Here is a 21,156-nt window from a genome sequence, read left to right as displayed (position 1 = left end):
CAGGCTCAGTCTTCACTGCCGAGTAGCAGTCTAATATGTGGATGTATTTATTTCCAGAAATACGTGTGTGTGTTCTGTGGATAATCCAGGCTTTTAGTTTTTGGTGATAGCAAATACAGCCGCTATAAATATTCATCTCCAGGCTTCTGTGTGAATTTAAATGTGCATTTCTCTAGGGCAAACACCTAGGAGTGGGTAAGTGATTAACCTTATAAGAAACCATCAAACTCCTTTTCTGAGCAGCTGTGCCATTTCACGTTCCCAGCAGGAGTGCATGAATGAACATTCCAGCCACGCCTCATCTTTGTCAGCATTTAGCACTATCCTTTTTTTTTTCTTAAAGCCATTAAAATAGATGTGTGGGAATACTTCATTGTGATTTTAATCTGTATTTCTGATGTCAAGCAGCTTTTCATGGACTCATTTGCCATTCATGTATCTTTTTTTGGTGAAACAGCTATTTAAAATTTTTGTTTTAAATCGGGTTATTTTCTGAGCTTTCTTCATATGTTCTGAATACAAGTCCTTTGTTAGAGGATTTGCAAACACTTTCTCTTAGTCTGCACCTTGTCTTTTCTCTTAATAGTGTTCCTTACGGAGAAGGCAATGGCACCCCACTCGAGTACTTTTGCCTGGAAAATCCCATGGATGGAGGAGCCTGGTAGGCTGCAGTCCATGGGGTCTCAAAGAGTCGGACATGACTGAGAGACTTCACTTTCACTTTTCACTTTCATGCATTGGAGAAAGAAATGGCAGCCCACTCCAGTGTTCTTGCCCGGAGAATCCCAGGGACGGGGAAGCCTGGTGGGCTGCCGTCTACGGGGTCACACAGAGTGGGACACGACTGAAGCGACTTAGCAGCAGCAGCAGTAGCAGCAGTGTTCCTTACAGGGCAACAGTTTCCAATTTTGATGAAGTGCAATTTACCAACTTCTTTTATGAATTGTGTTTTTGGTATCAAATCTAAACACTCTTTGCTCTACCCAAGGTCCCAAAAGTTTTCCTCTTTTTGCTCCCAAAGTTTCATGGTTTTCTACTTTACATTTATACTTATGATGGATCTTGAGTTAATTTTTTTTTTTTTGCAAGGTATAAGGCTTTAGGTCAAGGTTCTTTTTTTGGCATTTGATGCCCAGTTATTCCAGTATCATTGATTATATCAGTGATTTTCAACAACTGACTTTGTTGAAAATCAGTTGGCCATATTTGCCGGTCTGTTTCTGGACTTTATCCTGTTCTGTTAATCTAGGTGTTTATCTCTTCGACACTTCCACACTCTCCTGGAGCTTTTTGTGGCATGGGTCCTTCAACTTTACTCTTCTCCAAATTTGTTTTGGCCATTCCAGTCCCTTTCCCTATAAAATTTTTTAAATTAATGAATTGCTTCTTTTTGGCTGTGTTGGGTCTCCGTTGCTGAGTGAGGGCTCCCTCTAGTTGCAGTGACAAGGTGTGCCCTTCATTATGGCTCACAGGCTCAGCTGCTCTCGGCATGAGGGATCTTCCTGGGGTCCTGTCCCCTGCAATGGCAGGCGGACCGGCAGGGAAGTCCTCCATATTCATTCTTAAAGTGACCTGTATAAATCTACAAAATATCCTGCTGGGATTTTTATTTAAATTGCATTAAATGAACAGATTGATTTGAGAACGGACATCTTTCTGGTATTGAGCCTTCCCATTCATAAGTGTGGTAACGTCTCCTCGGTTGTTCAGTTTTTCTTTGAAATGTGGCTTTCAAATTCAGATATGTCCGGATCAAACCACGATTGTAAGGTACACTCTGAGGCCAAAAGGAAATACTTCTTTTCTTTTGAGAGCCCTGTAAAAGTGTGTGGCCATAAGGCTTGGAATTCAATCATGTTGCCAGTGACAGGAAAAGAGCTCCTGCAGTTTTCTAAGCCAGGGTCTTCTTTTTTAAAAAATTGCTTTCACAGAGGTATAATTTCTGTACAGTGAAATTTATACCTTTTAAAATGTGCAGGTAGACGACCTGTGACAAACGAGTACAGACTATAACTACCCCTCAATTAAGACAGAGTCCTGCAAAGTTCCCTCCTGTGCCTGCAAAGCTCTGTCCTGTCCCTAAAGTGCCCTTCTGTCTCTAAAGCTCCCTCTGTCCCCGCGAAGTCCCCTCACATTCCCTTCTGCAGTGTCTCCAGCAGCCCCTGGTTTCGGTGGCTGGGGATGGCTGTCCTCTGGAGGCCTACAGGATGAGCTTGTTTGTGCGTGGCTCCTTCTGGGAGTTCGCCTTCTTCATTGCTCATCTGCCCTCTGCTGTATGAAGAGTTTGGTCATCCACTCACTTGTTAATGAGCCTGTGGCTTGTCTCCACTTGGTGGCTAGTATGACTTAATTTGTGTACGAGTCTCACTTCTTCTCTTGGATAAACACCTAGGGGTGGAATTACTTAAGTCACATGGTGAATGTTTGCTTAACTTCATAGGAAACTGCTAAACGAACTTTTCCCATCGTTGTACCAGTTTTTATTTCACCACAGACGCGTGGGAATTCCAGTTATCACACTCGGAATCTGGTCTTTTTACCTTCTGCCATTCTTGAGGGAGGGCAGTGCTATGCTGTTGATTTGCTACCCGCTGTTACCCACGGCAACGAGGACCTTATTCTCACCAAGATCCCAAGATATCCAGGAAAAGTCTGAGCCAGAAAGCAGGCAGGCGCCCTGAGACAGGGACCCGCCTGACCGTGGTTATATTCCCTGTCACTCAGGATCACGGTGCATGATGCCTGCAGCCTTAGGAATCAGAGCCTTTTTGTAAATCAGAAGAACAGAAAAGCACTTACCTGTTATCTTCCTCCGCATCCACGGACACACAAAGAGCCACACGAAGAGGGCAAACAGCAGCGCGACCCCGAAGGAGATGAGGGCGATCGCCCACATGGGAAGGACCAGGCCCATCACTGGGGACAGATGGGACACAGCTGTCACTGGACACGTCTCCAAAGTCGGGTGTGACATCCCCACTCCTGCCATTCCCTGACCCTGAAGTGCGTCATCTGGATCCTGTGATTAATAAAGCTCTCAGCCACAACACTGTGCTAGACTTTTTCTGGGGAACAAAGTCTTGTGTTACACGACTGGGACTTCCCGGGTGATGTGGTGGATAAGAATCCACCTCTCAGTGTAGGAGACATAGGCCTTTGGTCCAGAAAGACTCCACACGCCTCGGAGCAACTAAGCCTGTGCAACGCAGCAACTGAGCCCCACATCCTGCGGCCCTGTTGCTCTAGGGCGCCAGAGCTCCGCAGCAGGAGAGCCGCTGCCGTGAGAGGCCACGCACCCCGGCAAGGAGTAGCCCCCCCTCCACAAGCAGAGAAAGCCCACGACGAGGGCCCAACGCAGCCAGATAAATGAATTATAAAACTGTAAAAAATAATTGAGATATACTGTTTACCTTGTGACTCTGTTGTTAACTCAGTGAGTAGGCTAATCATTAAAAAGCGACCAACTTGGCACAAACAACATATTAAGTTGGGAATAAACCCATTTACAGTATTATCTCAATACCTAAATTCCCGAATGGACAAACGGGGGTAAGAAGGGGTCTGTCTGCCCTCCCGATGCCTGCTGCCGCCTTCCCTGGGCACCCCGAAGCCCAGGGCTGCAGCGGCCACAGCAAGGCTGACGGCCGCCTCTCTGGTTTCTCAATAGTCAGCAGCCCGGCTTTAAATGGACATGACGCTTGGACCACACACACAAACCTTTGTAAAAGTCAGCTTAAATTGAGAAACAGCAGATGCAGGAAGAGTCTGCTGCCCCGCTTTGTAACTGCCGGACAACAGGGCATAAATTTCTTGGGAGAAATGTGCCTTCCTTGTTCCAGGAAGAGGAGAGTGACTCCCATCACTGGAGACCAGGCACCACCACCCAGATGGGTCTGCACAAACAGACCTCGCCACACTAACTCTTCTCTCCTGTTAGTTTCCTCTGTATGTTTCCTAGTCTCTTTCCATGGTACAGAAGTCCTGAAGTCTGACTGCTTCTCTGAGTGCTCATTTCTTTTCTGTGAAGGCTTCCATATGCATAAATAAACCCTTTTATTGTTTAAAAAAAAAAAGTCAGCTTAGATAGAAAAGTGTTGTCAAAGGACACTGACTTTCAAGCTCAATTCTTCTTTCAAGGGCCAACTCATGGAATTACAACACAGAAAAGCTTTTCATTGCTATCCGGTCCACCACACAAAGTTGCCATTCCCTCAGTCAATAAAAAGGTGGAAGGTGGAGAGACATCAGGCTTCCCTGCCCTGCAGGGCCCCGAGCCCCGCTCCCCTGGTGACACAGGTGTGATTCAGACACCCACAGGTGCATCCTTGCATAGGCACAAGGAGACAGGCACGAGAGTGCCTGTCTAGAGCATTACCTGTAACAGCAAGAGTTTGCAAAGCAACCGACACACGTGTCGTCATGGAAGTGGGAAGTCAGCGTGGTGCATGGCATAAAATAAGGTCGAGATAAATGGACTGATAAGAAGTGATGCTCTTGTCTAGTTAAGTGAGGAAGGCCAGCGAGATCACGGTGTGTGCAGCACCACCCAACTTATGTCCAGAAGAGAAACACCACCGTTCCCCCCTCCACCACGGCAAAGTGTACACTCCTGAACAGATCGTAAAAGTTCTGGGAAGAACCAGCGGTCATTCCCGTGGAGGGATGGAAAACAGGAGGGGTTGCTCCCTGCGCTATACACTGTCCATCTGAAGCACAAGGCTACCCACCCCAGCATCTCACTCCCAAGCCCAAGGCCCTCAACATTATACCACATTCTTTCTAAATAGAAGGAGAGAAGGGCTCTTAGTCACAAGCCCATGGATAGTGACAAAAACAGAGAAGGCAAAGGAAAAAAAAACTGTAAAGAAACTTCAATAACTTGAAAAGCAGAAACGCACAGTCATTTGGGAAGCAAAATCAGGTCTATTTATTTATCTGCTTGTTTGTTTGCTAAAGGCTCCTACAGCACTTACTTTGTGCTTTCATACTGCTAACTTTGAAAATCTATAATAAGCACACACTTTTGTAAATTGTTAAACTTTTTTTTAAAGTTTGAAATAAGTAAACTATTTAAAACTCTGCTCTTAAATAAACCTCTAATGCTACAGGCTTTGTTACTATTAACTGTTCTTTTTTTAAATATAAAACTGACTTTCTTTTTTCCATTATTTTTTTCATTGGCGTATAACTGCTCACTGTTAACCGTTCTATAAAAAGTAAGGGTGGCTCAGACAGTAAAGAATCCACCTGCAATGCAGGAGACCTGAGTTTGATCCTTGGGTCAGGAAGATCCCCTGGAGAAGGGAATGGCAACCCACTCCAGTATTCTTGCCTGGAGAAGCCCATGGACAGAGGAGCCTGGAGGGCTACAGTCCATAGGGTTGCAAAGAGTCGGACAAGAACCATTCTATATATATGTATATGAACCAGCTTGAAATTATTCAGGTAAGGTATTATTAGACATTTTGGTAATGGTAAGAGGGAGAATGGGTAGTTAATACTCTAAATGGGGAGTCAGGATTTTCATATATAAGTATGGAAAGTAAGAACCAGAATCACCCAGCCTTGGCACCGTGGAAGGGTCACTGGTGGGAGCAGACACTCAGTAGCCAGGCGGCTCCATCCTCCAGCACCTGGACACACCAGCAAGCAAGGCCCCACGTGGGGCTGTGCCGGGGCAGCTGGCAGCCCCGCCCCAGCCCTGGCTCTGTCTCCGGATCCAGGCTTGGAGCTGCTTATAAAGCCACTCAGGCTGACCTCACTTGGCTGTGCCTGCGGTCGGGGCTCCTGCTTCTGCTCTGTGTCTGCATGTCAGTGTCCGGACACGGGGAAGGACCACTCCAATGTGGTTTCTTGCTGAACTGAATGGTAACTGTTAATTACCAACATCAAACCAACTGCGGCTTAAAACTACCTGGCTTTTGAAGAGTCCTCCCTGTCTCCTTTGCGGCTTCTGGTTGAGCTGATGATAAAGCTGACACTTGGGCTACTTTGGCCTCACTACCTTAAACTGATCTAAGATAGGCGAGCTCTGGGTACTGAGGGAGGGGGATGAAGCCCAGGAGCTGGAGAGATGAGTGTCTGAGCAAGTGGACACTGTTGCTCCCAGGCCCCCTTCTCCTCCATCCCCTCTGAGCAGAGCCCTCAGCAGGGCAGAGCAGGGCCGCTCCACGTGCTCCTTCCAGGCCCATCTCTGTGCTGAGGTTACATGGGCTCCGGAGGGCATCAGGACCCACACCCGAAAGGGACAGGCTGAGGCCGGCTATACACAAGGCTCATGATGCTTCGCGGGGACGATGAGCCACAGGGTCACCTGCTCCTGAGTCTTTACCATCACAACCGCCTTCACCATCAGTTTGGCCTGGAAAGTGGCCAGGAAGCTCCGGAGCCACCCTCTGAGTCATAGGACTGGATGGAAGATCAGAGGGTGAGGGGGCGGGAGACACAGGGGAGAAAAGCCAGGGGCGGGGGCAAGATGGCGAAGAGCAAAGGAACCAGGAAGATGGGCGAGTTGCTGATGGTGAGAAAGAGAGAGAGGAACAGAATGGGGACTGGCTCTTACCGAACTATTCCAGAAATTTGGCAAATTAACAGAGCATCGAGAGCACACACCAGCATGAACGTATATACGAAGCAGAGACAGACCCACAGATAGGAAATAAACTTCTGCTTACAAAGAGGAAAGGAGGGAGGGATAAGCCAGGAGCCTGGGATTAACAGATACACACTGTGCGTACTCAGTCGCTTCAGAAGACCCCATGGCCTGCAGCTCAGCAGGCTCCTCTGTCCACGGGGTTCTCCAGGCAAGAATACTGGAGTGGGTGGCCGCGCCCTTCTCCAGGGGATCGTCCCGATCCAGGGATTAAACCTGCGTCTCTTACGTCTCCTGCATTGGCAGGCGGATTCTTTACCACTAGAGCCACCTGGGAAGCCCAACAGATACACATTCAGTTCAGTTCAGTCGCTCAGTCGTGTCCGACTCTTTGCGACCCCATGAATCGCAGCACACCAGGCCTCCCTGTCCATCATCAGCTCCCGGAGTTCACTCAGACTCAAGTCCATCGAGGCAGTGATGCCATCCAGCCATCTCATCCTCTGTCGTCCCCTTCTCCTCCTGCCCCCAATCCCTCCCAGGATCAGGGGCTTTTCCAATGAGTCAACTCTTTGCATGAGGTACACATTACTATATATAAAATAGATAAAACAAGGACCTTTTATATAGCATAGGAAACTATACTCAACATTATGTAATAACCTAGAAGGTTAAATCTTAAAGGGAAAAGAATCTAAAAAAGAATACATATGATATATAATACACGATATTATACATTAAGAGTATATTATATAATATATGCTTAATATGTAATTATATAATTACACATTACATATAAGTTACATAATTTATATTATATATGACTTGTATATTATAAATTGTGTACTTATATAGTTATGTATTTATATATTATACATATTATGTATCACATGTGTTAAGTATATGTATATAATACTGATTAACTTTGCTGTACACCTGAAATGAACACAACACTGTAAATCAACTATACTCCAATTAAAAAAAAAAAAGAGCAGCCGGACTTACTTTTAAAGCCTCATGTGAGAGCTGCCAACTAATAGTTAGGGGACCCAGCTCTAAATTGTACTAAATATACAGAAGCAAGTTTCATGGATTAAAAAAAATCAATGAAATGCAAAAATCCAGCACAGAAAAGCCCTTCAACCAATGAACTTTCAGGGGAAAACTTTTCTCCTTCTGAAAATTCAAGGTAGACTTTTTACAACAAAATTTTTGACAAAAATACTTGGTACTGAATGGCCTTCCTGCTAGAGTCTCAAATTATCCTTAGATAAGATGCTCAAGAGGGCACTGAGGCTCGGCCTGCACCCCGGGGAAGGCAAAGTAGGACACGGCTTGGGCTTGAACTGCTCCGACCCTCGGCCAAGAGCGGCTGCCAGGAGCCCACACTGGGCGCGCGGAAGCCCAGGCCTGGCTCCAACCCTCAATGGCCTTTCATGTCCAGCCCTTTCATTTTCTGAACAGCAAAGATATGATGAATAGTGATTCAGCTCAAACCTCAGGCATCCTTGCAATTCTCTCCCAAACCCCCTGAAGATCAGGACATCCAACGGCCTTGGGGAGCAAGTAGAGAGAGCTGTCAGACCCACTCACAGTCTTCCGAGCCCTGACTTTGGCACAGCTCTTAGTTTTCACACACAACAATCACTGTTACAATCTGATGCTTTGAACATGTTGATCTATAACAGAACCAAAACTAGTGACTCCATTTATTAGCGAAGAGAGGACGAGTAAAAAGTGATTCTACAGATGAGGTCCACGTGGTGTGTGTGTTAGTTATTGCGGGAAAATGAAGCTTCTCTCAAACCCCTCAGGCTCTAGCCCATGTTAGTTCCCTTATACCTCTCACCCACCTCTCCTGCACCCTCTCTTCTCGTTTTCTCTGGTTTAATTTGATAAATAATACAAGATTATAAAAAGATCAGACACAGATAATCAACACGGCCCTACCTACTGTATAGCACAGGGACCTCTGCTCAATATTTTATAATATCCTACACGGGAAAAGAATCCGAAGAAAAACAGATTCATGTATAACTGAATCACTTTGCTGTTCACCTAAAGCTAACACAACACAGTAAATCAACTATACTCCAATATAATATAAAAAGCTTTTAAAAAATCAACCATACAAAACTGTAGGAGGTACAAATATGAAAATGCCTCCTGTCCTCCCCTCTGGAACCCACTTCCCAGAGAAACACTGATAAATATTTGGTATGTATCTTCCCAGGCATTTTCTAGAGATAAACAAACATCTAATGCAGAGTGTTTGTGTGGATTTCTTTTACTTTGCCTTAAGTTTAATAGATGTAAACTATACTGTATATATTGTTCTGGGCCTGCATTTCTCACATAACAGTATACTGTGGACATTTTCCCACAGTAACTAACACACACACACACACAGAGACACACACAAGTTGACCTCATTTGAAGAATCACTTTTTGCTAGTCCTCCCTTCCCTGATAAATGGAGTCACTAGTTTTTGTTCTGTTTCAGATCAACATGTTCAAAGCACTGGAGGAGCTCCCTAGGTAAGAGGAATCCTGCGGCAACTTTAAGAAGATGAAGTACCACTTTGAAATTACAAAATGCTCTTTCCTAATCTGTCCTATAATTCGGATCTTTCTTCCCCCTGCATATGGTACTAGCTTTCTCAAACCAGGGTTTAGTTACAACAGTTCTGAGAAGGAAGTGAGTTCAAATCACTCTGTCCTGAATCCTCCTCTGAGTGAAATTGGAGACTCTTCTCAGCCCACGCCTTCCCCACCCAGGGCTGGGAGCCACCCCAGCTCCAACGCCCGCTCCCTACAGCCTGGAATGTAAAAAACTGAGCATCTCTGGGAATCAAGCTCCTTCTCCTGAGTCACCGGGGACTCGAGGGGGGCCTGATGCTCTGGGTTCCCTGGGGCTGGACCAGAAGGGCTGCCACTGGGGGAGGAGGAGGAGGAGGAGATGGAGGGGAGAGGGAGGAGGTGGGAAAGGAAGAGAAGGGGGAGGAGGGGGAGGAGGAGATGGAGGGAGAGGGAGCAGATGGGAGAGGAAGAGAAGATGGAGAAGGGGGAGGAGGGGGGTGGGAGGAGGGGGGTGGGGGGGAGAGGGAGAGGACAGTGACGGGGGGAGGAGAGGGAGAGAAGATGGAGAAGGAAGAGGAGGAGGAGGCAGCCCATCTCAGGCACAGACCACTCTGGGGAAGCCAGACACCAGGCCTGGTGGAGTCTGAGAATTCAACTGCTGGTGAGGAGTTACGGCTTTTGAAGAGCACCTCTTTATATAAGGACTGTGATAAGATAGCAGTATGTATGGTGAAAGGATCATATTACTAGGGTTCGGATTAGGGTTAGGGTTATTAGATAAAATGGTCTGTATAGTCAAAGCTATGGTTTTTCCAGTAGTCCTTTATGGATGTGAGACTTGGACCATAAAGAAGGCTGACCTCCGAAGAATTGATGCCTTTGAACTGTGGTGTTGGAGAAGAGTCTTGAGAGTCCCTTAGATTGCAAAGAGATCAAACCAGTCCATCCTAAAGGAAATCAACCCTGAATATTCACTGGAGGGATGGATGCTGAAGCTGAAACTCCAACTTTGGTCACCTGATGCAAAGAGCCAACTCACTAGAAAAGACCCTGATGCTAGAAAAGACCCTGATTGAGGGCAAGAGGAGAAGAGGGCAGAAGAGGATGAGATGGTTGGGTGGCATCACCAACTCAATGGACATGAATCTGAGCAGACTCCAGGAGATAGTGGAGGGCAGGGAAGCCTGGCGTGCTGCCGTCCACGGGGTTGCAAGGAGGCAGACACAACTCAGCAACTGAAGAACAACAGCAGGTAAAGAGATGGTTAGAGCAGGGACCCTCCTAAGGCACAAGCATCAGGTCACCCCGAGCGCTCCGTCCCATAAACCTGGACTGCTGGGCTGTGCTTCTGGTTCAGCGGGTCTAAGCCTGGGAATCTGCATTTCTGACAAGTGACCACGTGATGCCAATGCTCCTGGTGCAGGGACCACATGTGGACTTGGGAAGCATCATTAGCTAATCTGCTCCGACTCCACAAAGTCGTGTGCCATGTACCTCACTCAGCATTCATTCTAGAAAGGCAGAACAAAAACCAGGTCCCGCCAGCTGAAGCCCCTCATCAAAAATAAACTTCAGGCTTGTATCCAGCCCAACCCAAGTGATTTATCCAACTCAGCCCACTTTATTTCCTCAAGTTATTTTTGCTTCTTGTGAATTATTTTTTTAAGGACAAAAAGGCAAAGACACTTTCTGAAGAGTGCTAACTCAGTCTCTGAAGTATAAGGATGACGTCTGAGACAAGTCACGTCAAACGCAAAGTAAAACAAATCCAACTAAGCCCAAGATATAAACAACTGCAAAATAATTTAGGGAGGAGGAAGGGAGGAAGTCAAACCAGAGCTCCATGACTCAGCCCATGGGGACCCACCGGGTTCAACTCCATGCGGCAAAGTGCCACTTACAGACTCTCTGAAAGTAACAACAGGGTAGGTTGATGCCGCCACTCTTTGTTAGAACATTTCGTTCTTTCCTCTTATCTCTAAGGCCCTTACACTGAATGGAAACGTTTTAAGGAAGAAAAGGACTAGGAAGATTAAATCTCAAAATCAGCAGAAAGGCCGGCCAGTTGTGAGAGAGGCAGAGGACTGGGTCTTCCCGGCTCACTTGTCGCCAGATATGACGCCAGGGCTACAGACGACCCAGCTGGACGGCAGAGAAGCCGGCATGTGGAGACAGGATGGAATTAACGTCTTAGTTTCAAGGGCAAAGTTAACTTTCAATGTTTAAATAAAAATAGGATTTGGACTCACCTACTGGATATTTAGAAACACTTTCCAGAGCCAAGACCTCAGCAAAGTCCTTTTCTGACTCTGGCTGGACCCTCTGTCCTGACCTCCTTCCTTCCCTATGCAAAACCCCTCACCCCAAACTTCAAGTTAGGAAAAGCTCCCACAGCAGCGTGTGTGGGGAGACAGAGACGAGCTGCCTCAGGACACGCCGGAGACATAAGGCTGAAGAGATGGCCGATGGCAGTGAAGGAAACCGCACCCCCGGCCCCCGAGCACAGAAAGCGCCGTGAGCGGCCCCCGAGCTCAGCGCTCTGCCCGCGTCACCTCCTGTCTCGTGGCCTCCCTCTCACAGCGGTTCCTGCCCACCCGTCTCTCCTTTATGAGGCTCAGAGGCTCGGGGAGAGGAAGCGATGGGCTTTCCCAGCACGAGGAGCGTCGCCTGTGTTCCCAGGTGAGTACCCATCACCAAGGTTCTCGTACCGACTTCCCGGTATTCCCAAACAGAGGGGCAACCACCCTTTTCACACTGCCTGGACATTAAATAGATACTAAACCACATCATTTCCAAATTTTTAGAAGCCTTTTTCTGGGTGGGGGGGGTTGGTGCTGAGCTTCATGACTCATGGGATCTTAGTTCCCCAACCAGGGTTTGAACCTGGGCCCTGGCAGTAAAAGCACCAAGTCCCAACCACTGCACAGCCAGGGAACTCCCTGGAAGCCATCTTTAAAGACAGTGAGGAGAAAGGACAGGACGTATGAGGCTGATGTATTCTGATCGTCATTTACAGTGACATCAGGGACCAGGGACTAGATGCTGGGTGTCTGACCCCTGCCCCGTCATGTGCCAACGGGATACCCTGACGGGGGCTTGGAACTAGGCTGCCCACTTCCAAGTCTGTTCTGTACCTCGCTAGTTTCATGGCCTCCGCCCTCAGCCAGCTTCACTGTGCCTATTTCCCACCTGTCAGGAGACGCTGGCAATATTACTGATTTCCCAGAAGAGCTAATTCATTTAAAACTCAGCTCAATAAAAGCATTTTTTTTCATTATTCTTCAAAACTTCTCGATGAAGTATTTGTATTATCCTTGGTTGCCTCCTTCATTTTATAGCTTCACTCCTCTAGCATAATTTAATCTCTTAGTAATCTGACTCTCCTAGCAAATTTGCAATAAAACTGCAGCAAACGATGAGAAAAAGAGGGACTTCCTTGGTGGCCCAATGGTTAAGTCTACACACTTCCAATGTAAGGGATACAGGTTTGATCCCTGGGCGGGGAACTAAGCGATGGCCAAAATATAAAAAATTAAAATTAAAATAGTCTTTTAAAAGATGAGAAAAAGAAGTGATGGAAAAAATAGGTAGGTCTAGAAAAAGTCAAATTCTAATAAAAATCATACATTTGTGGTCTTCTGACATTCAGATCAAGAACCAGGGAGAGACAGAAATAGAGGCTAGAAAAAAAATGCAGACTTTAGAAAGAAATGATTCTCACTTCCACCAGCTCCTATTTCTAGGACTCTGACAAAGGCCCTCTCGCCTTCCTTTGCTTAATCTCTTTTATCACTAGCGCAGGAGGCGTCTGGTCATCAATGGCTGCCCCTCTTTCTGCTCAGCTCACTTGGGCTCTGGGAGCTGAGTAAAACCAAGAACAAGTGCTCGGGTGAACAGGGCGTCTCTCTGCTCCAGGTGACTTCCCCGCTGGTGCTCCGGGGCCCACCCGGCACCCCGCGAAAGCTTCGAGAGATGCACAGACTTGCGGTGGGGCGGCCTTCACACTGTAGAACTGCTTTTTCTCTCTGCCTCTGCCTTTTGTGTTTTTAATGGATCATGGAAACAGCCTTTGACAAATACACTTCATGCTCTGAATGGTCAAGCCGAAGGGCCATCCGGCTGCTGTTGTCTGAGGCGGGGGTCCCACCTCTCCAGCTCACCATGACGCTGACCTTGCACTTTTCACGTAACTTAGAGCAGCTGTGATGCTTCACCGCTCCCCCTACCCCTGCCCCTGAAATCTGAAAGCCCTGACCTCAACTCTTCAAAGCTGTATAAGAGCCATGTTCTGAATGCTGCGGAGATGCCAAAGTAGGTTACACGGTGCTATGAATCACGGCGGGGTGTGGCACGTCCCTGGTGGCTCAGGGGTAAAGAATCTGCCTACGACGCAGGGTGTAATGGGTCTGTGCTGGGAAGCTCCCGTGTGCCTCGGGGCACCTAGAGACCGTTCTCCGCAACAAGAGAAGCCAGCACCAGGCACCGCACTAGAGGGCAGCCCTGGCTCGCCGCAGCCAGAGAAAGCCCACGCGCGGCAAGGAAGACCCAGCGCAGCCAAAAATAAAAAGGAAATAGAATTAAAAAGAACCATTCGGAAAGAGCGAAGCGCACAAACATATAGTTAGATACGGCTACTAAAGCCTGAGAGAAACTGCCTTGAGAAAACCCCGCTGGCGAACTTAATAAGGATTTCCCCCATTTCAGAAGAGGGTGCTTTCGACTGTAAGGACGCACCATTTAGCAGAAGCTTTATCTTTTCAACAGAGACAGGGAGACTTCTGTCAGATATGGCCCATAACTGAATATGAATCCTTAATGGACATTAGTGAGAAGGAAAACACCACCGCAAGCCTCTCCGCTGACTGGACGCCCCCACGATGATGGGTGTGTCAGGATCCGGCTGTAGGAGGCCCATCCCAGGGAGAAATGGGCACCCCTCTCCACCATCCTCTCCGCAGAAACTTGGACGGAGATGCTGAGTGAGGCCCCTATGAGCTCATCAACACGGAGATGTGTGCAAATACCAATACTGTGTTAAAGCGCTTTACCTACTAAAAATGTTAAAGAAAGGGACTTTTAACCAGGCCCCACCCCAAGCCCTTGGGAAAAAGAACACAGGCCATCAGAACCGGAAGAAAAGGAGTAATTCTGAAAACAAAAGTATCACTGGTTTGAGGATCCACGGGACAAAAAAAGCACAGCTCTAGTGACTGGACTTACTGGTCTGATGAGCTCTGGGGGTGGGGGGTGGATATTTGTGGTGTGGACACGTGACAGCCCCCCAACCCTGCCTGGGGGTGAGAACCTACTGTTTACACGTGCCCCCTCCCCCCCCTGCCCCCCGGGTCCCCAGCTCAGGGAGGTTCGGGCTGGCACATCGCGTCCTGTGACTCAGCAGCAGGAAGGGGATGTTAATCATCTTTTTTTTAACCCAAGTCTCTGCCTTTTCTATTTCATACCTCTCTTGAATATGTAAAACAAGAAACTGTACCTCCTACTCTTGGCTCTGCTCCGTAATGACTACGAGCGGAGTAGCGCTTCTGGCTGGCGGCCAGCAACAGCGCCAGGCCCAAGTCCACCACCCAGGCTGGACTCTCACACGCCCGCCGGCTGAGGGCTCTTACCTGGGGCTCCGGTGTACATGATGGAGAAGACATTGATGGCGATGGTGGCAGCGTAGAATACGGGAAGCGCCCGGAGGCCGTTGGGAACGGGGTCCTCCTGCAGGGTAAGGAGATGAGGGGGCAGGTCAGGACTCCGGGGGTCTGCAGGTGGGCAAGATGACTTGCAGTGCTGCTCGGGGAAAGCCCCTCCTGGGGCTGTGTGCACCCCCAGACCCAGTGCTGGCCTGGGCTGTCCCTCCCACACGAGCGCTGTGTCAAAGGGCCGCCACGGGGACCAGCAGAAACATCAAAGCACAGGGACCGTGTGGGCTGGCAGGACACTTGGGGACAGAGAAGGGCTGCTGGTGAGGCCAGCTCCCAGGACCCAAGCCCCAAGCCAGCCTCCCCTTCAGAACCCAGGGCGCTCGCTATTCTAACGATGCGCACACTGGCCCCCTAAATTCACCTTCCACAAATATTTTCAGGCCTGACCCTCTGAGGACGCCCTGAGAAAGTCAAGTGACTTCAACACCACGGCGTTACTACTAGATTTTATGTGACTCTGTGACCTGTTTGCTGTGTTGAAATACATAAAGTAAACACAGAACTATGTGCTGCTGCTGCTGCTAAGTCGCTTCAGTCGTGTCCAACTCTGTGCAGCCCCACAGACGGCAGCCCACCAGGCTCCCCCGTCCCTGGGATTCTCCAGGCAAGGACACTGGAGTGGGTTGCCATTTCCTTCTCCAGTGCATGAAAGGGAAAAGAGAACAGTAAGTCGCTCAGTCGTGTCCGACTCTTTGCGACCCCATGGACTGTAGCCTACCAGACTCCTCCGCCCATGGGATTTTCCAGGCAAGAGTACTAGAGTGGGGTGCCATTGCCTTCTCCAACTATGTGCTATGAGTTTCCAAATCTTTTCACAAAGTAGAGCATATCACCTTCAACTGTCACACTGAAAAAGAACTGTGGGCTCTTTGTCTAAGAAAACTTTTTTTTTTTTAAACAACCTTTAGCTTCTGGTACAACATTTCCTAAATCTAATGTTTCAAGAAGAACAGTACTGCATGTGTTTAAGGCAAAATATCACCTGGGAGAATATTAGAAATTTAGAGTTCACAGAGGAAAAATGTAGAGTTTGAGGGTTTGGATCCACAGAGAATTCTGAAGCAAAAATATGAACTGGGAACTCAACGTAGCACTCGCACGTAGGTGTTGCTTAAATAATTCAAAAAGGGGCTAATTTCTAATGACTGTGTAAAACACTCTTGTACATTGATATGAATCTATTACCTACCCTATTACAAGGAAAATCAAGTCTAAACATTTCCTTTTTTCTTTTTAGGTCTAAACATTGATGAGAGCTACAGAAGTCAGGATCAGTAGCACGTGTGCATGCTAAGTCACTTCAGTCGTGTCTGACTCTTTGCGACCCTATGGAGTAGCCCACCAGGCTCCGGTGTCCATGGGATTCTCCAGGTTAGAATACTGGAGCGGGCTGCCATGCCCTCCTCTTGATGTGAGCTACAGGAGTCAGGATCAGGAGAGACTACCTCAAAGCTTCCTACTGTCAATCGCAGACTGTCAATTAAGCCTGTTTGCAGAACCTAAGCGCATCAAGAGCCCACCTAGAAGGTCTCTAGCGGCCCCCAGCACTCGTCAGGAGGCTGGAGTGAATGGAGTGAGGTGTCAGGAGCGCTGAGAGTGGAGGTGGGAGGTGACGCAGCTGCACGGGAGTCCCGGCCGGGCTCAGGAGCCGGCAGGTGAAGGGCAGGCGTGAAGGGGCGGGCAGGGCCTGGGAGGAGCGTGCCGTCCCCTGATCCGCCATGGGCCCGGGACAGGAACCCAGGCTGAACCAAAAGCAGAACGCCCACATGCTCACATGCCTGCCACCTCTGCTTCCAAACTGTTCTTTTCTGGGGACAACAGCTGCTGAAGATAGACTCCCAACTGGTAACTTGTGAAGGTGTAAAGTCTTCTGTTTGTGTGCTGTAACTGAATCACCTTATGTTTTCTTAAATAACCTACTCTTTTTATTTTTTGCCTCGCCACAGGGCATGCAAGGACCCAGTGCCCTGACCAGGGATCAAACCCTCAACCCCTGCATTGGAAGTATGGACTCCTAACCCCTGGGCCACAGGGAAGGCCCCAGAGAACCTATTCTTAACACACGAGGACAGCTGCCTCACCGAGCCCCGTCTCCTTACCTCCTCCTTTCTTTCCTTCCTTCCACCCACCCATGACCTGTCACCCATCCAAGCAGCCTTTGTTCTCTCTCAATAGACACTCAGCCGGCGCCTAGAAGGGCTGGGCAGAGCTGGGCACTGCCTACACATGTGAACAGGGAGTCATGGTGTCCACTCTCAACAGACCTCACAAAGAGTGAACCGGGAGCCAAGCAGGAAATAAATCCCTGCGCGATGGGAGAGTGCAGTGATGAGAAGGCAGGCGCTTGTGCGGACACAAAGGGAGGAGCCCAGTGGAAGATGGGGTGGGAGGCGGGGCTTCCTGGGGAGGGACACCTGGGGGCGGAGGAGGGGCAGGAGCCCGCCTGGCAGGGATGCCCGGGGCAGCAGAAATAAACGGGGGAGGCTTACCAGGCACCTGCCAAGATGCTAACAGGTTCCGGCACAGCAGGAGCCCAGGAGAAGGGACGGTCAGTGTGCGATTACCCAAGAGACCTCAGCCTGACTCGAAGAAGAGCCGTGTAAGGACACAGCTCCAGGCAGGTGCGTCCGATGGGCTTGGCGTGTGCCGAGTGACCAAGGGCAAGCGGCAGGGCTTATAAAGCGCTGCAATAACCCCTGACGTTCCCCTAGAACACTGATCTCAGTAAGTTTTCATTTTCATCTCATTTTATTTTTGATTTAAAAAAAAGTACCGCCATAGGTGTAGTTTCTGCTTATCCTGTCCTCAAGGACAGGAAAAAAAAAAAATCCAGTGTCTCACGCTTCCCTTCCCCATTAGAAAACAGAAAATACCTTCCATCTGGGTAAAAAAATTCTCCAGTTGTTTTTAGCGCTGGGCAGTTTCAAAATCGTAACACTATCTCACTCTGTTCTGTTTACTGGTCACAAAATCATTGTCTTTCCTTTTTGAGGTGTGAGCATTAGTGCCCAGGAATGCTGACCAATGAACTAAGTCATAGGGCAGGGCACCTCGTGTCCAGTCCTGGTTCCGGGGGGCCCCCAGGCACTCCACCCGAGTCCTCAGCCTGCATTATAATAATGTCTGATTCCAACATCCGGGGCTGTGCCTTAGTAATTACCCCTCTGAGCCCTCTCACTATTAATTTTTATTGAGCAGAACCAAACTTAGTTCTAAAACTTAACTAAAAAAGATAATAAACTCACTTACCTTTTTTAAGATGAACATTCTGATCAGTACAAACAGCACGCCAGACATGAAACCAGACAACAGTGGAGATATAAACCAAGAAGCAACTGAATAATTAAAAGAAAATCCAATGAATGTTAAAATTCTACACAATTCAGGTCCTATTTACATAAAAAGCGGTAACTAACATACAGCACACACATTAACAAACATTCCTAGAATCATTCACCTTTAACTCAGAACTCAACAAACCCACTGACCTCCACAAGGGGGTCACCACCCTCAGACACAAGCCCCACCCCGACAAGCATGAACTCCTCCAGCCCACCATGCACGCGGCCACCACAGCTCTGGCCTCTGCAGACGATTCCTCTGATTCCCACTGAGCCCCTCCTGTGCCAGCTGCGGGGCTAGCTGAAAAGCGGGCCCCGTCCCTTTCATATTCCAAGGCCAGCCTGGCACTGTTCCGCAGCCTCTGGCCATGCACTAGAAACATCTGCGGGAGTTTCCAAAAACCAGTTAATGCTCCAGCTCCAGCTACAGAATTCTGATTTCAAAGGTTTGGAAAGGGGTTTGGGCACTGATATCTTTATTGCTCTCCCAGGTAATTCTAAAGTGCAGCTGGAATCGAACCACTGTTTCAGGAGCCGGGGATCTTGGGTGAGCTTCCCAGGATCTCAGGTGAGCTTCCGGGGATCTCAGGTGAGTTTCCTGGGATCAGGTGAGTTCTCTGGCCGTTTTGTGTCCTGCCTGGCAGGTCAGGCGTCTGTTCAGGCCTCAGAGGCTACTATGATTCATAAAATGACGGAGGTGGGTGAGAGAGTGTTTTTCGCAATGGGCATGTGGGTACTTATGGGGTCCGACGGATTTTCCTCTCGCTGAAGAAGTCAGAGGCAGGAAGCAAGCTGTCAGACCTCTCCAAACAGTCCCCACTGAGCAGCCTACAGTGCAGAAGGAGCACCTGGTAGGCTGGTGGGGAGGACTCCTGGATGCAGTGGGGGTGAGCACCTCACTTCCACACTTCCCCAGCACCAGGAACGCTGACTCCTGGACAAGGGCCCAAAGTTTTTCTCTGACTACAGACTGATTTCAACCAGGTAAATTTCTTAACTCCCTGTGAACAGCAAATCAGACACTGGTTTTCAAAGCTGAATGACAATGCGGCATTTGATAAGAGCATCCAGAGTTTAAAAAAAAAAAAAAAAGCCTAACAGTTCACCATCTTTGCTAACAGAAATTTTAAGGGAAAACATATTATCAGCATACATGAACATTTAAAGGAAAAAACATAATGGTAACTTTTAATAACACTTACTCTAGAAAATGCAAACTTTCCTTCTTATACGTAAAAGAAAATGCCAATTACCAATCTTGACCAGCTCCATCCACTGCACACCTTGGGTACCAATTGCGACGAGGGAGAACCCTATGGTGGCCCCGACAATACAGTGAGTCCCCGAGATTGGGAGCCTCAGGAAGGATGCGATGAGCTGCCAGACAGCTGAGCCTGTGGGTTGAGGATAAGAGACAAAGAGAGGCAAGTCAGGGACACGGTGCAGTGTCTCAGATCACCACAGAAGGAAGAAACCCACACTACAGTCCTCCTTCCCCACCCCTCACTGGGGTTAATTGTCTCCGGATTGTTTCTTAACAAAGTCCCGACAGAAACCACTCAAATAACTATAGGCAAAGGAACGTTCTTCAACACGGAAGGGATAATGATGATTTATTCAAGTGAAAGTCTTTGATGGTATGAAAAGAAAACCCTGATGCCAGCTACAAGTTGACTGTGTCACGTTTAAGCAAGGATGCAGGTGATGAGTGAGTTCTGATGTGAAGCGTAGCCAGGACCAAGCAGGAGACTGTGAACCAATGAACGTGGAGAAACAGGAAAGGCTGTGTATCAGAGAAGATTTTGCTGTAGTTAACATCTTTTGGTTGCATCATAAGGAGACTGGAGACAGGCTATGTATACTAATATATAATATATATACTAATATATACTAATATACATATAATATATATTAGTATACTAATCTGTATACTAATCGATACAAAAGAGGGCAAAATACAAACATCAGATCACAGTATTAGGACTTCCCTGCTGGTCCCATGTTGTGCTTAGTCACTCAGTCGTGTCCGACTCTTCGTGACCCGATGGACGGTAACCTACCAGGCTCCTTTGTCCATAGGATTCTCCAGGCAAGAATACTAGAGTCGGTTGCCATGCCCTCCTCCAGGGTAGCTTCCCAACCCAGGGATCGAACCCAGGTCTCCCGCATTGCAGGCGGATTCTTTACTGTCTGACCCACCAGGAAAGCCCTGGTGGTCCCGTGGTTAAGAATCTGCCTGCCAACGCAGGGGACACAGGTTTGACCCTGGTCCGGGAAGATCCCACATATCGAGGGGAAACTAAGCCTATGAATCACAACTACCGAACCTGTGCTCTGGAGGCTGTGAGCCACAACAAGAGAAGTCACTGCAAAGAGAAGCCTGCGAGCCACAACCAGTGAGCAGCCCCCGCTCACTGCAATTAGAGAAAGGTCCGAGCAGCAATGAAGACCCAGTGCAGCCAAAAAAATCAAAATCACAGTGTTGCATACCTAAAACTGGTATTACCCATATGTCACTTCAATACACTCCAATTAAAAAAAGAGCGTAATTCCATGTTGCTTTTCATAGTTTTGTCTCTCTCATGAGAAGCAACCGTGATACCAAACCCCACCCTGGGCACCTACCCCCAGCCCCTGCCCGGCTGCCAGGCCTTTTCGGTCTGCTCCCTCCAAGCCTGCTAACTCTCAGGAGTCAAGAGGATCCCTGGGTTTTGGCTTTGTGTCCTTTCACCTCAACTTCACCACCCTCTTCCAGGCTTCGTGTTTTTCTAGGCCAGAGTTCACGCCAGATATTTTCATAAGCAGATCAGGTTTTGCAGGGAGTATTAAAAGCATCGGCTGGGGAGAGATCGCTTTCAGAAACAGTTGTTGAATAGCTCACGAAAGACTGCAGGGGAACAAAGGGGCGGGCTGATAAACAGGGCACGTCATTAAT

At 48.2% G+C, this 21,156-nt stretch overlaps 1 protein-coding gene across 6 annotated transcripts in view; it reads right to left on the bottom strand.

The window, feature by feature from the left end:
* Positions 1-21,156, bottom strand: part of SLC20A2 (solute carrier family 20 member 2) — a 110,241-nt gene that overhangs the window by 22,253 nt on the left and 66,832 nt on the right. For all 6 annotated transcript variants that reach the window (XM_018041867.1, XM_018041869.1, XM_018041866.1 and 3 more), the window contains 4 exons: positions 19,475-19,615; positions 18,130-18,215; positions 14,797-14,893; positions 2,800-2,916 (listed from right to left, as the gene is read on the bottom strand). In XM_018041867.1, coding sequence (XP_017897356.1) covers positions 2,800-2,916; positions 14,797-14,893; positions 18,130-18,215; positions 19,475-19,615 — 441 coding nt within the window. The remainder of the gene's footprint in view (positions 1-2,799; positions 2,917-14,796; positions 14,894-18,129; positions 18,216-19,474; positions 19,616-21,156) is intronic.

The sequence above is a fragment of the Capra hircus genome, chromosome 27, assembly GCF_001704415.2.
Source record: "Capra hircus breed San Clemente chromosome 27, ASM170441v1, whole genome shotgun sequence".
Classification (NCBI taxonomy): Eukaryota; Metazoa; Chordata; class Mammalia; order Artiodactyla; family Bovidae; genus Capra; species Capra hircus.
The sequence above is the reverse complement of the archived record's forward strand: the minus strand, read 5'-3'. Positions and strand labels throughout refer to the sequence as shown.